Raw genomic sequence first — 15,764 nt, forward strand, 5'->3', positions numbered from 1 at the left:
CAGTGATGAATATTTATATTTGTGAATAACCTAACATGAACACGTTCATGTTCCAACACATGAACGTGTCCGTCCACGGACGCTCTCACGTACAAGAACACGATAATCGAAACTGGAAATATGAAATTCAGAACGAGGTCGACGGTCACGTAGCTCATCACGAACGAAGCTGGATTTGTTCCTGCCTGGTTGAATCAGCTCATCCCTCATGTAAATACAAACCTGCACCAAGCCAACACAGACCGATACAACACTTGACTCTTCCCAAAGTGATCCTGGTGGCGTAATGCAGAGGGTGACAAATGGCTACATAGCGGTCATCCGTCTCCCTGACCGCATCTTTCACACTAAGGAGAATTTAGTGAAAGACCCCAGGAATCGAACCCAGGACCTTCTTTCTGCGAGGCAACAGTGCTACCAACGCACCACTGTCCCTTTTATGCAAGATGCGTTTAAAAACATACTGTACCTGGCAGTGTTGTGGACAAATGTCTGAGTTTTTGTTTTTTACTGGTTTAACAGCTAGAGTTGTACCAGTGGGCTGAGACACTAAAATATCACAACTTTTTCAGAAAAAAAATGTTAAATGATGATTTTCTGGCGTATCTCCTGTGAAAAGAATTGATCATATTTAATTGATGAGATGCTAGAAGTCAGAAAACTTAAAAGTCATAACATAGAACTTAGTGAAGAGATTGCATCATGTGTGCTGGCTGCATCATGTTGTGTTTCCTGAAACATGTTAACACCTTTGATTGCAGCGGCACCTTGGAGGTCATATGACTAATGCCTAGAGGTGTGAACAAGCCCGTCTAATGAGGCTCAGCGAGAAGCCAGTAGGAACAAGTAATTGGCTACAAAACATGTGTTTACAGAGAAACATTGTTAATCTCATCGGAGTTGTGTGTGTGTGTGTGTGTGTGTGTGTGTGTGTTATGGAGTCATTAATGGCCAAAGGCTAATTTTGATATGTTTTTAAAGTTATTTTCAAGTTAACTTCTGTTGATAGACATGGACCTATGGCAATGAAGGTTAATGTCGATTGCTCATTAGGAAAGCACAAAAGTTAGTTTTAATAACCACAACTCAAGTTGCTTGTTCTGAATTGTTCGCGAAGTTAAAGTTTGTAGCTGTCATATAATATATGTGTGCTACAATACAAGATCATCTTATGTGTTTTTTCTACTTTGACCTACATATTCATCATTTACAATCTTTGATTTTTGGGTTGAACCTCCATTTTGAAAATTAATTTGTTACAGTTTCTTGATGAGGACACAATTGTATTTTTGGGACTTCACAAAACTTTCCTCTGCCTGATTCAAAATGGTTTCCTGAGTTCAGTGTTTTGTAAAATCAGCTTTTGAGCTTTATATCATTTTATAGTGCTATTCCCTCATCAAAAACAAACCTGGATTTTGCTTTGATTCTTTCATGCGATCCAAAATGCCTGGCCTCACCCTTTCCAGGAAGCACCACAGTTTGTTGGTTTGAAACCCGAGGGGAAACACTAGTTCTGCTGCCGGTCTTCTGAGTAAACTGGACAACACTGACCTTCCTGTAGGTCTCAGTTCGGCACTAAGAACTTCGATCACTGGTTTCTCATACAGCTCAGCATTTTGAAGGTTTAAAAGTCAGAGGCACATTATGACAACACCTGTTGCACTTTGTTGGTAGACCTGTTGGATTGTTGAGGTGTTTTAAAGAATACTTGAATTTTGCAAGGTAATCAATGCATAACTTTATGCATAGGGCCTTAATCTTGGACATATTTTATGATCACAATATGACAGGGATCTGTGAAAGGTCGGGGAAAAAGCAAGTATCCAAACCAACTGGATGTGTGTTTGTTAATGACCTTGTTGACCCACAATGTGTTGGCAATGACTGCCTGGCTATTGGGAAGTGGAGATGTTCCACAGTCTCCCACCGAAGGCGGTAGGACGGGACGTCATGTGGCGTTCTTGTCTGCACCGTGAGGCCAGGCGTTGTTCTACATTGTAGCCCAGCAAGGTTCACATCTAACTTTTACAAATCCTTAGCGTACACGAGGATTGCAAGATACGCTCAGCAATCTGAGGGGATTGCAAAATTGAACTACTGCAGTTGATGTGTACTTGTAATGTATAGCTAGGCCCTTCCTCTGACGCTTCTGTTTGCAGATGGCCTTTCGCTATTGTGTGGAGAGATGGGGAGACTGAGTGGGTAAATCATAATGAGCAGGACAGTTAATTCAGATGGCTCAAGAAACCTATGCTGGCCAAGCTGAACAGTGATGCCTCATTATGTTTACCTCAGTTAGTTTCCCCTTAAACCAAATTCACCACTGCAGTGGAATTATCTGTGCATTGTCGTTTCAGATTGAATGCAGTCATTGTTCTCTGTGGTGCCACTGTGCCTACGTAGCATTCCCATCCACCGAGGGGGAATTCCTTTGCCAGGCCTGCAAAATACAACAATGGTTTGTAATAGTAATTTAAAAGTATTACATTTTTCTGTTTCTGTAGGTTTGTTATATCTTGAAACCCCAGTCGGTTATGACAGACAGTCACTGGCACCAGGCCACGCTCAGTTGGAGGTTTCTTCCTGTTCTAAGGGAATCATCCTCTCCACTGTCGCTACATTCATGCTCAGTCTGAGGCATTGCTGCATTTTATTTAGGTAGGCAGTAACAATATCCTGCTTATAATATGCCGACTGTTTGCCATGAGATGATGTGAGTTGTGAGCTGCTGCGTTAAAGAAGCTCTGAGGCAGGAAAAAAACATTTAATGTCTCAAATGTTGTTTGGAATGATGGTTTGTATATTTTTGTGTGCTTCTTGTATGAAGTTCAGACCAACACAAAAGTTCTATTTCAGCAGTTTGTGGCACAGAAAAACACGAACGCGGCAGCCTGTACAGAACTGCTGACTGGTTAAACTTGCCGGAGTTCAGAGGCCAGAGAAGTTTGGTGTTTCATCCTGTGACAGAGACACTAATGGCTGAAAATAAAGAATAAAAGCATCTTCTGTTTGGTTCTTTTGAAAATAAAAGCACTCCATTAACTTCATTCATTTATTTTACTACATTTTGTCTTTCATTGTTGCATTTGAATATATTCAGTTTACAATTGAACAAATGGTTTCCCAATTTTAACATTTCTGTTTGGGATTTATCAAAAAAAAATTTAATTGAATTAAATTTTATTAAAGGAGTGGATAATATGAAATTAGTATCAACATAGACAAAGAAAGCACTGATGCAGAGATTCAACATTAACAGAGTTTAATCTCTACAATTCTTAGAGCATAAATGTCAATTTCTAAAGAGGTAAATAAAATAACTCAAACTTAAGCTGTGGGACAATTGAAATATGACATAATCAAAATATAACAAAGAATTCAACAATAAATATTCATATTGTAAGTTAAGGCCTAAGGACAGAGCTACACTACAGGGAATCTAACCTACAGCAATGCAGATTTATATGGGACCTGATGTTTTGATAAAAAGTTTATTTCAGTCATTAGAAACTTAGGACTTTGAATTAGGCTTTAAAAAAAGACTTCAGACTTAACTTGCATTCATACAACAAAATTCACATTTAGCTTTACAATTCAGTGATGAGCAATCAAACCCTAACCCGGTAGTTGCTCCATTCATCACTTTGGAATCCCTTATTGTGATGCCCATAGTATTTCTTCCTCCTTATCGAGTGATGTACAGTCTGGTCGTCCATTGACGGTCTGGTGTTGAAGTTCCCTCTGGACGACCCATAGTTTCGGTTGGGTTTTGCTTGGTTCTTTCTGTGCCGGTTCACAAGCATCCATCTTTGCTCGTTGTCACTTTCCTCATGAAACACGATTAAGGCACGATTACTTCTGATTGTGGTTATAAATCACTTATTTGGATTAAAACGGCAAAAATAGCCAAGAATGTGTCTGTCACTAGCCAAACACACAGTATGACAGAAGCAGCTGCAGGATGCATACCTGCTCCAGCACACCTGTACCAAACCGCTGAATTGCCTCATCATCAGTCATTCTTCTTACCAGTAGCCAGCCAATCATGTAATTTAGGTGTGCTGAGAAAGAGATGCGTTTAAGGTCTTGTAAACACTTAGTCGGGTCTTGTTGAAAGCAAATATCTCTGCCACATTGTTTAAAAAAATTATTTTGTACACATCAGTTTCGGAATAATTTCTATCCAAACGAACCCGCAGAAGTACGCTCCCGACCGTTGTTTTAAATTGACCAAACCCATAGGGGGCAGTGCAACACAAAGCTAAAACCTTTGTCAGCCAATCAGATTGCTTCAAAACTTCCACGACTTCCAGTTGGGAATTAAATATGGCACCAGGAGTTTAATTTTGTAGACAGATATGTAGGTTAAACTAATATTAATTATCTTATTAGAGTATAAAGTTATTAAAACACAAGACGATGTTGAGTGGGAATCATATGAAAGCATGTACGTGAATATGCTTTCGCGTTATTTGTCGCAGACACTAAAAAAAGTTAGTTTTCTCATTTTACACACGAAAAACAGAATTTTCTCAGATCTCCACTTTGGTCGGAGCTAACTAGACCAAAGTTCTGGACCCAAAGTTCTTTTGGTCTAGAACTTTTGAATCTAGACCAAAAGTTCTAGATTCACAGCTCTCAAAGACTGAACGTGGGCAAACGTGCAGTGCAGTACGACTAATAAATATCAGTCCAACTAGAGTGGAACACGCTGTTTAAGCAGCATGATCAAAACTGATGCAGGAACGAGACACAACCAGGTTTATTGTTTTTTATGCTTTAGACATTTATCTTGTCCCTGTAGTAGTTCTGTTAATTTTGTAGTTAACTGAACTGTAAAAAATATATATATAAACAAAACAAAAAATTCAAACTGGCCATGAAATTTCAGAGTAAAAGCAGTGCGCAGATCTGGTGGGGGTAAAAAGTTAGATGACTCTCTGTGGAGCTACTGACATCAACTCTTTACTTAAAATGTAGCTCGTTATCTGGATGATGAAACTATTGAAGTTAAGAGATATTTTCAACTCAAGTGAAAACTGTCGGCAGCAATTGCATCACACTAATGTTTGCCTGCGTCCTGTCATTGCTGACATGTTTTTGTCACACCTTTAATTGTAACGACACCTTAGAGGCTGAGTCCATATCGTCTGACGGTAAAACACGAAGGTGTGAACAGAACTTCTATCAGGAGAGTTTCAGCGGCCAGCCATTAGAGGCTAAACGGGCTAAACAACACACAGCGGTGCTTTTCAGCCTTTGGGGTCTGTGTGTTTGTTTCTGTCTGTAAATAGAAAAATTATACACATTATATCCAGTTAAACTTCTTTCAACAAACACTGATCTTTAGAGAGATGAAGGTTTACACCCAACTTTAATTGGGCTAATGAAGCAAGACACAAGATAAACTTCTCTGATACTTTTTTGATGTCTTCTCTCAAAACTTATGTAAGCTTTTTAGTTGGTATATCTATAAAAGGAAGAAAAAAAAACTACGCTATAGAAAAGCTACGATATCGTTTTAACAATTGCAGAATGTTTTAATCTGTGTCATCCAGTGATTTGTGTGCGAGTTGTCAAACACTTCCTGTTTGTCAGTGCTGGTGAGTTTCCTGACATTATTCCCAGAGGACTTCAGAGTTTTTGTTCTCTAACAAAAAGTCAATCTCAGAGAAGATCTGAGTTTGTTTTCACCTATTAATCTGCGTTTCATTTTACATTTGTCATTTTCTCACAGAATTGCTGATGCTTGTTAGGATAAAACTACTGGATGTTACAAGTACTAACTGCTTCCAGTGAGTCAGGGGGCAACATGCTTCTACATGAAAACAAGAACAACAACATTGTCTCAAATGTTTAATATTAATTGAAAAAAAAATGTGACAACAATTTAGAAGAAGGAACTCGCTCGTTTTAGGGTAAATAAATAAACATTAGTATTTCAAAAGACAGCAAATTACAGCTGCAAAAAGATTTTTAAGTGCAACGTTTCAAAGTGTAACACTGATAAAGGCGACAACACTGTCTTAGGGTAACATTCCAGACTTCATGACTTCATCTGGACTTGTGTTCGGGACTGGATCCGTGTGCATTTCGGACACCTTTTCCCCAGGAAACAGTCTTTGTGAAAGCAGGCCTTGCACACTGTGAAGACAGAAAACATGTTGCATGTGAATGCACAATCAGGAGTGATTTTAACAAGTTTTTTCAGGTTATGTTAATCATGTGCCCTTGCTTACCTGGACATTGCTGGCTTTTGTCTTTCTGAAAAGGAAAGATGATGTCCTTCGCTCGACAGAACTCGCAGATGAAGCCGCGGCCCCTACACAGCTGCGGGGAAAAGGTTAGGGAAAATATCAGAGGGGCTAGCTTCCACAGAGAGCTTGATTTGAACCCGACACATCATTTCATCCTTCAAAACTGAAAGCAAGAGCAACAGCGCTGGTATCCAATTGAACTGACAGATTGAACGCAGATCGGTAAGACCAACCTCACAGTTGTCGACGTGCTCCAGAGCCGAGTTGAGCAGCGCTCGGGCCTGCGCCACCAGCTGACCCTTCTTCACTCTGTAGAGGTCTTCCATGGAGAGGAGCAGAGGCTCGTCCAGCAGGTGAGCAGGAAGTGGCTCAAACTCGGCCAACACCCTGCAGTGGAAACACAGCGTCACGTCGAAAACTGCTTTAGTTTACAGGCAGCCGAGGTTTCAGCTAAAACTACGCGTACATTTAGTTACTGCGCTCAGTTTCTCAGTATCACACATATGAGATTTTGTTGGGATCTGGGGAAGGCTGGCTGGGGTTCTTTCCCACTTTTTCCACCAGGGGGCTTCCTGGAGGTTCCTGGAGGGGCGTGGTTTCGCGGCTGCACACCTGACACATATCTGACTCATTTGGAGGAGTATATCTGGATGGAGCTGCCGACACTCCAGTGCCAGAGTGTTAGCCAGTTATGGTATCTGTTGTTACTAGCCATCCTCTGACCAACCTGTTTCTTGAAGTAACTAATTTCGTGTAACCTCTTCCCAGGTTGCCCCTCCGTGACGCCTTGGCCGCCTGACCCGAGTTACTGGCTGGAAGGTTTTTCCACCCTGGATTCCTGTTCTTCCGCTTACCAGCCCACCCCCCTTCCCTGAGCCCCGGCCTGGCGGGCCCACCAGTCCCAGATCTCCAGCCGAGCTTTCCCCTGTAAATCCTCAAGTAAGACCATAGCCGGGTTAGGGACTGAGGGCTCCCACGCCCCTGTACTCACCCTATTCTGTTCTCACTAGATCCCAGAGATCCAGCCCCTGCCAGAGAGAATAAGAGAGAGACCTCTCACCTTCACCTGTACATATCTGCACGTTGTTTTTCTAATAAATTTCCCTACCTGATCTGCCTCCGGAGTGTGTTCTGCACATGTGGGTTCAGAGAATTGATCACACCATGACAGAACACTCTGGCCACCAACAAACCCCAGCAGACACACTTCGGAGAGCTTTGCAAGAACAGAGCTCTCTAATTCAAAATCACGATGCAGCTTTGCAGGAGCTAAATAGACGTCAGATCGAGGCCAACACCCGCCTGGAAGAAATAGCAGAGTTTCTACAGCCTTCCCGCCCGCAGAATTCCGACCCAAGCCCTGCGCCGGCACCCAGTCCCAGTGCCAGCGCCGAAGGAGTACTCCGTCCCTCGTTTTCCGAATGTCGGCCACCCAACCCGGAAAGATTCTCCGGTGACGTGAGTAAATGCAGAGGTTTCCTGTTCCAATGCATGGTTCTATTTAATCACTCACCACACTGGTTTCCCCATGACGACGCCAAGATTTCATTTATCATTTCCCATTTATCTGGCAAGGCTTTGGGTTGGGCAGAATCTCGATTTTCGGCCTCTACAGTTTATGGCTGCACGTTTGACGAGTTTTTGAGGGAGTTCAAGCAAACATTTAACATCGATCCAGACAGAAGTTCAGATGCTCGGGAACTACTGGAAATGAGGCAGGGTCATCAATCCGTGGCTGACTTTGCCATTGAGTTCCGTATCAAAGCGGCTGCATCTGGATGGAACTCTCCAGCCCTTAGAAGTGCATTTTATAACGCCCTGAACGACAAGATCAAGGATTTACTCGCTACGTTGGATGAGCCTAAGGCTCTGGAGGATTTAATTAGTTTGGCCATCCGTTTAGATAACAGAACTCGCACCCGAGCTAGGAATAAAAGAGATCCACCTGCCTGTTGGTCCGTGGGGGGGGGCGAGCCCGGTCAATTGTCAGTCCCAGTTTCTCCAGCTATTGCCGAGCCCGAACCCATGCAGATTGGGAATACTCGTCTCACTCCTGAAGAAAGACAGAGACGAATCAGAGCCAAACTCTGTCTTTACTGCGGTACAGCTGGTCACTTCATTTCCGCATGTCCAGCAAAAGCCAGGGTCCGCCAGTAGACACGAGGAGGCTGGCGGACCATCAAGTTAAAGCAGATTCTCCTCGCTTACTGTTACCAGTCTCTCTTTTCGTTCGGGATCGGTCCATAGCTGTGTCAGCCTTGGTCGATTCTGGTTGTGAGCGGAATTTAATCGACTCAAGTTTCGTTCACCAAATGGCTATCGACACCGTTCCATTAAAGAACCCGCTGAAAGTTTCGGCTCTGGACGGTAAAGCCCTACATTCAATAACCCACCAAACCGTTCCAGTAAATCTACTCACCTCTGGTAACCATCATGAAATAATTTCTTTCTTTGTTTTTCCTGCAGCCAGTTCAGCAATCATTCTGGGATTTGATTGGCTAGAACATCATAATCCCCACATCGACTGGTCTGAGCGGCACATTGTTTCCTGGTCCGTTAACTGTCACGCCTCTTGTCTCCGTTCAGCCGTCCCGCCAGGTCCGCCACCGGCAAATCTTCATGAAGCTGACCCCCCAGATCTCTCAGCAGTTCCGGTGGAGTACCATGAATTAGCCGCCGTCTTCAGTAAGGTAAAAGCACTTTCACTCCCACCACATCGACCGTACGATTGTGCTATAGACCTTTTACCTGGAGCCCCTCTACCTAATAGCCGCCTGTATAACATCTCTAAGACCGAGAGGGAGACGATGGAGAAGTATATCAAGGAATCCCTTGATGCGGGAATTATTCGCACCTCCTCCTCTCCGGTAGGCGCAGGATTTTTCTTTGTTGCAAAGAAGGACGGAACCCTCAGACCGTGCATTGATTATCGTGGTTTAAACCAGATAACGGTGAAAAATAAGTATCCCTTGCCCCTTCTCTCATCTGCTTTCGAACCTGTACAGGGAGCCACCATCTTTTCCAAGTTGGATCTGAGAAATGCGTACCATCTCCTTCGCATAAGGGATGGTGATGAGTGGAAGACGGCATTCAAGACCCCGCTAGGTCATTTCGAGTACCTCGTCATGCCTTTTGGATTATGTAATGCACCGGCCTGTTTTCAAGCTTTGATTAATGACGTCCTGAGGGATTATTTGAACATTTTCATTTTTGTCTACCTTGATGACATTTTGATTTATTCTAAGAGTCTGCCAGAACATCAGAGACACGTCCGGCTTGTTCTCCAACGGCTGCTGGAGAACAGATTGTTTGTCAAGGCTGAGAAATGTGAATTTCACCAGCCCTCTGTTACTTTCCTTGGACATGTTCTAGAGGCTGGACAGGTGAGGCCTTCGGAAGATAAGATTAAAGCTGTTTTGGAATGGCCAATTCCTGAAACTAGGAAACAGCTTCAGAGGTTTCTCGGTTTTGCTAATTTTTATCGACGTTTCATAAGAGACTACAGTCAAACTGCTCTGCCGTTGACCGCCCTGACCTCTGTGAAAACCACCTTTTCCTGGACTCCCGAAGCAGATGCTGCATTCCTACGGTTAAAATCCCTGTTTTCTAATGCACCCATTCTCATCCAAGCAGACCCGACTAAGCAGTTCGTTCTAGAGGTTGATGCCTCGGACTCTGGTGTTGGAGCAGTTCTCTCACAGTTCTCAGACTCTGATCACAAGACTCACCCCTGTGCATTCTATTCCCGCAGACTGTCTCCGGCTGAGAGGAATTATGACGTGGGGGACCGAGAACTCCTCGCCATTAAGATGGCTCTGGAGGAATGGAGACATTGGTTGGAGGGCGCCCAACACCCTGTCCTAGTTTGGACGGATCATAAGAATCTCTCTTATCTGAAGACAGCCAAAAGACTCAACCCCCGACAGTCACGCTGGTCCTTATTTTTCTCCCGGTTTAACCTTTCCATTTCATACCGCCCTGGTTCTAGGAATATCAAGCCAGATGCCTTGTCCCGGCTTTACTCCCCTGACGACTCTGATAGATCACCGGTCTCCATTCTGCCCCCCAGTTGTTCCATAGCCTCAGTCACCTGGGAGATGGAGGATCTAATTAAACAAGCCCAGTTATCTGAACCGGATCCTGGAACCGGGCCTCCCAATAAGATTTTTGTTCCCACTGCGGTCAGATCCAGACTAATCAGTTGGATGCACTCCACTAAATTCTCTGCTCACCCTGGAGTAAGTAGAACTATTTCACTCATTTCCCGTCGTTTCTGGTGGCCGTCCAGTTATAAGGACATTAAGGAGTATGTTTTGGCCTGTGCAGTCTGTGCTCGAAATAAACCGTCCCATCAGCTTCCGTCTGGTCAGCTCCAACCTCTGCCCACACCTACGAGACCATGGTCCCACATTGCATTGGATTTTGTGACCGGGCTCCCTGTATCTGGTGGCATGACCGCAATCCTCACTGTTGTGGATCGGTTTTCTAAGGCCTGTCATCTGATTCCCTTAAAGAAGCTTCCCTCAGCTCTTCAGACTGCTCAGCTCCTAGTCAAACACGTGTTTCGGCTCCATGGCATCCCCCAGGAAATACTGTCTGACCGTGGGCCCCAATTCTCAGCACAGGTATGGAGACATTTCTGTACGGCTCTAGGTGCTAAAGTATGTTTGTCTTCTGGTTACCATCCACAGACCAACGGCCAGACGGAACGTATGAACCAGGAGCTAGAGGCGATGCTCAGATGCCTCACCCGTACTAATTCCTCTGACTGGTGCCAGTACCTGACCTGGGTGGAGTATGCACACAACTCCCTCGTCTCCTCTGCCACCGGTTTGTCTCCATTCGAAATCACTCTAGGCTACCAACCCCCACTGTTTCCCTCGGACGAGACGGACATTGCTGTTGCCTCAGTGAGGCATCACATCCGTCGCTGCAGGACTGTCTGGCGGAACACAGTTTCCGCTCTCCATCGCACGCTGGAGCAGAACCGGAGGATTGCTGACCGCAAGAGGCGACCGGCACCTGTGTACGCTGCCGGCCAACAGGTTTGGCTGTCTACCAAAGACATCCATTTGAAATCCATGTCTAAGAAGCTCTCCCCCCGTTTCATTGGTCCTTACAGGATTGAGTCAGTCATCAGTCCATCTGCTGTTCGCCTGCAGCTACCCCCTTCTCTCAGGGTTCATCCCACCTTCCATGTGTCCCAAATCAAGCCTGTCTTCACTAGCCCTTTGTGCCCCCCTCCAGAACCCCCTCCACCCGCCCGCGAATTTGAGGGGGGCCTCGTTTATTCAGTCCGCCGCATTGTCGACTCCCGTAGACGGGGGAGGGGCTGGCAATATTTGGTGGATTGGGAAGGGTACGGCCCTGAGGCTCGCCAATGGATCCCCGGCTCGTTTATTGTGGACCCTTCTCTCATCTCTGCCTATTGGTCGTCTCTCCCGTCTGGTTCTGCTGGACCGCCTGGTGGCGGTCGTTGAGGGGGGGGAACTGTTGGGATCTGGGGAAGGCTGGCTGGGGTTCTTTCCCACTTTTTCCACCAGGGGGCTTCCTGGAGGTTCCTGGAGGGGCGTGGTTTCGCGGCTGCACACCTGACACATATCTGACTCATTTGGAGGAGTATATCTGGATGGAGCTGCCGACACTCCAGTGCCAGAGTGTTAGCCAGTTATGGTATCTGTTGTTACTAGCCATCCTCTGACCAACCTGTTTCTTGAAGTAACTAATTTCGTGTAACCTCTTCCCAGGTTGCCCCTCCGTGACGCCTTGGCCGCCTGACCCGAGTTACTGGCTGGAAGGTTTTTCCACCCTGGATTCCTGTTCTTCCGCTTACCAGCCCACCCCCCTTCCCTGAGCCCCGGCCTGGCGGGCCCACCAGTCCCAGATCTCCAGCCGAGCTTTCCCCTGTAAATCCTCAAGTAAGACCATAGCCGGGTTAGGGACTGAGGGCTCCCACGCCCCTGTACTCACCCTATTCTGTTCTCACTAGATCCCAGAGATCCAGCCCCTGCCAGAGAGAATAAGAGAGAGACCTCTCACCTTCACCTGTACATATCTGCACGTTGTTTTTCTAATAAATTTCCCTACCTGATCTGCCTCCGGAGTGTGTTCTGCACATGTGGGTTCAGAGAATTGATCACACCATGACAGATTTGAATTATTTTGGTTTGAGTTTTGACGAAGTGATTCTACTTTACGTCACTTTTGCCTGCCTGCCTTCAAAATGAAAAAAAAAATTAAAGCTGCAAGCAGCCTCGAGCGGCCCTCGCAGCAAGCGCCGCTCCGGCCTATTGGCCACCGCGGGGGTTCCGGCCACCGCAGAAGCTCTCGCTCGGTTTCCAGAGCCGCAGCCCGCTCCCCACCGCGGAAGCTCCGCCGCAGTTTCCAGCACCGCCGCCCGCCAGCCGCCGCAGAAGCTGTCGCGCATTTTCCCCGCCCGTCCACCGGGCGACACGCGTGAATGCGTTCGGCGGCGGTGCCCGACGACTGTCGAAAAATCTGGCGCAGATCGGTCGATGCGTCGAGGAGATACGGCCCATGTATTAACTTAGGGGGCGCAGTGGAGCCAAATTACATCTCAAACCCGTCGGGCTCTTTAGAGGTGAACAAAGGTCATACATATCCAGTTTGGCGCCAATCGGATGATCTATGCATGAATAAGAGCCAAACGTATGCATATGGCGAGGGACTGATATTCGCCATTTGGCCACGCCCACACGGTTCAGCCAGCAGCGAGCATTGACAGAGTTTATCATCCGAATCATCTTGATTAGGTCAAGAGAGCCATAAACGGAGCTTTCCAAGGAAAAAAACGGCACTTCCTGTTCTGAGGGGGCGGGGCTTAGATGACGTCATAATATGATGACATAGGGTCGTCAAGGATCCCACCAGGGTCACTCGTGCAAAGTTTGGTGCAGAAGTTATCGACCGTTCACAGTAAAATACGAGACTTCCTGTTGTCAGAGGGCGTGGCCTACGTGATGTCATCATTTGACCATTGGATATTATTCTACACCCGAGGATGATCAATATCTCAAACTTTGGTGTCTCTGTGATTTTTTGTGTTAGAATTACAAATTATTTAATTTTTTCCTCTTTAATTCAACATTGAACTGTCATTCCGTAGGGCAATGCTGCCCTCTGGTGTCGATTTACTGAAATTACTGAAATAGTTTAATTATTTCAGTAATTCGACACCAGAGGGCAGCATTGCCCCACACATGACAAAATAATCCCCTTTGTAATTGACTGTGTAACATATTACACAGTCAATCACAGGGGATCTTTGAGCCTTGCTAACCCCACTTCAACATGCTCCAAAACTCACCAATTTGATAACTTTAAATTAAACATGCCTTATGATCAGACTGACCGAGTTTGAAGTCGATCAATCGAAATCCCTAGGAGGAGTTCGATCAAATGCGAAGGCTGTAAACGTCAAAATTGAGGTCAAATGAACTTCAATCTAAAATGGCCGACTTCCTGTTGGGTTTAGTGCATGGCTCTAAGAGACTTTTTTGTACGTCCCGACAAGATACACATGTGTACCAAGTTTCGTAATTCTAGGTTTAAGCATGGCTTGGGGCTGTTCATTTAAAATACTCTAGGGGTCGCTATAGAAAAATTAGGCCACGCCCACCAAATATCTCTATGGATTCCTGTTCGGGGATGGATAAGGATCCATCCTAGTGAGTTTGGAGCAGCTCACCCCGAAACTGTGGAATTCAGAGCCAAACGAAATTCGACGGCGTTCGCAACGCCGCCACGCCCACCTGCTTCATCGCAGCCGGTCGGGGTTGGAATCCACAACACACCAACATGTCTTCTGTCTCTGGACACAGTTTCATGTTGATTAGGTCAAAGGGCTAAGATAGCGACCGTTCACAGTAAAACATTACACTTCCTGCTCTCAGGGGGCGTGGCCTACATAAAAAAAACATTTCACTGCAGGGTATTTTAGGACACCCGATGTCGATCAATCACTGAAAGTTTGGTCCCTCTATGTGTTTTTGTATAGGAAATATAAGAGGTTTTTGTTTCATGGCGTGTAGGTGAACTTTGACCCCTGCTAACCCCCCTTCAACATGCTCCAAAACTCACCAATTTGATAACTTTAAATCAGACATGCCTTATGATCAGACTGACCGAGTTTGAAGCCGATCAATCGAAATCCCTAGGAGGAGTTCGATCAAATACGAAGGCTGTAAACGTCAAACTCGAGGTCCAAAATGGACCTTCAATACAAAATGGCCGACTTCCTGTGATACTTGCACTATGACATTACTTGTAAATTCTGAGCGTGTTAGTGAGCTCTACAACTGTACCGAATTTCAAGTCTCTACGATGAAGTAAGTGAATAGCAATGGGTCTTTTGAAAATTGCTAGGTGGCGCCGTTGAGCCAATTTGTTTGCGATTTTTGCGGCGACCTTAAAATACGAAATTTTTAAACTCCCCGTATGCATCCGCCAAGTTTGGTGAGTTTTTGAAAAAAGCAATAAACCAGGAAGTGCAGATTCCTGAAACAAAAATAAACTCCTCCATCTGAAATGACTCATTTAAAAAAGTCATATAAGAACCATAAAGTAAGTTTCTTCAAAGAAAACACAAAAATGTGTAAAACTTCATATTTCTGTTAATTTCATGTTAAAATGAAATTTTAACAATGATAGCAGAACTGGTATCTTTTTCACTTTCATATATCACTTAACATAACCTCTCACCAACATATGCATTTGTAGTACATTATATTTGTTAAAATCAGGTCGGTTTGAAATGAAAGCTGTTGTCTCACAGAGTTTACCTTCGTAGAATCCCAAAATTAGTAAAAACTAAGAAAAGATACAAGTATTAATAACTAAATTATCTTTCTTCAGTCACGGCATTCTTTCCAAAAAATATGAATATCTGTTAAAAAGAAAAGTATAAATGTATTATTGTACATTCCTTTGAATTTATATATATTGATCTAATTTTATTCCTTAGTTTAGTTTTGTTTATAATTCTGAATAAATTTGTGTGCTGAAGATTTGGAATAGGGATGTTTAAAAAGGACTACACTTAAAAAAGTAAAACTGTTGTGTGTCTCGTGAGTCTTTACTTACTCTGAAACAAAAGTAAAAGTTTTATTCATTGTGCAAAGAAACCCAAGACATGAGTAGAAACTCAAAAGTTTTGCAATTATGTGGACTTGAGGGAAACACATGCCATTTTATATATGAGGGAAAAATATCTGAAATATCACGTCTGTGTTTATATAAAATCACAGCACCTATAGACACTAGAGACACTTTTTTATTGTTATACTTCAGATAGGGAAGACATATTTTTGAGAGAGGAGTGAAAAAGGTCATCTAAACACGAGACGCCGACATCAAACAGAGTTGGTGCCCTCAGGTTCCCTCAGGTTCCCTCTTCACTCATCTCGCTCCTGCAGTCATTCTTCAGCCACTCACACCTGGAGTCGTAAAAATCATAGACTTGCATTACGTATGTCCAGTATCATA

General features: G+C 44.5%; 1 protein-coding gene across 3 annotated transcripts in view; it reads right to left on the reverse strand.

Annotated features, from left to right (window-relative positions):
- Nucleotides 1-5,849: 5,849 nt before the first annotated feature.
- The window catches only part of rubcnl (RUN and cysteine rich domain containing beclin 1 interacting protein like), a 28,630-nt gene continuing 18,715 nt past the window's right edge, over nucleotides 5,850-15,764 (reverse strand). For 2 of the 3 annotated variants that reach the window (XM_023337371.1, XM_023337370.1), the window contains exons 15-17: nucleotides 6,494-6,647; nucleotides 6,243-6,333; nucleotides 5,850-6,147 (exon numbers count right to left, since the gene is read on the reverse strand). In XM_023337371.1, the coding sequence (XP_023193139.1) occupies nucleotides 6,050-6,147; nucleotides 6,243-6,333; nucleotides 6,494-6,647 (343 nt within the window). In that variant the 3' untranslated portion in view covers nucleotides 5,850-6,049. Of the gene's footprint in view, nucleotides 6,148-6,242; nucleotides 6,334-6,493; nucleotides 8,314-15,764 lie in introns of those variants that run through there. The other variant, XM_023337372.1, reaches the window with a different exon arrangement.

Source organism: Xiphophorus maculatus, chromosome 7 (genome assembly GCF_002775205.1).
Source record: "Xiphophorus maculatus strain JP 163 A chromosome 7, X_maculatus-5.0-male, whole genome shotgun sequence".
NCBI classification, from domain to species: Eukaryota; Metazoa; Chordata; class Actinopteri; order Cyprinodontiformes; family Poeciliidae; genus Xiphophorus; species Xiphophorus maculatus.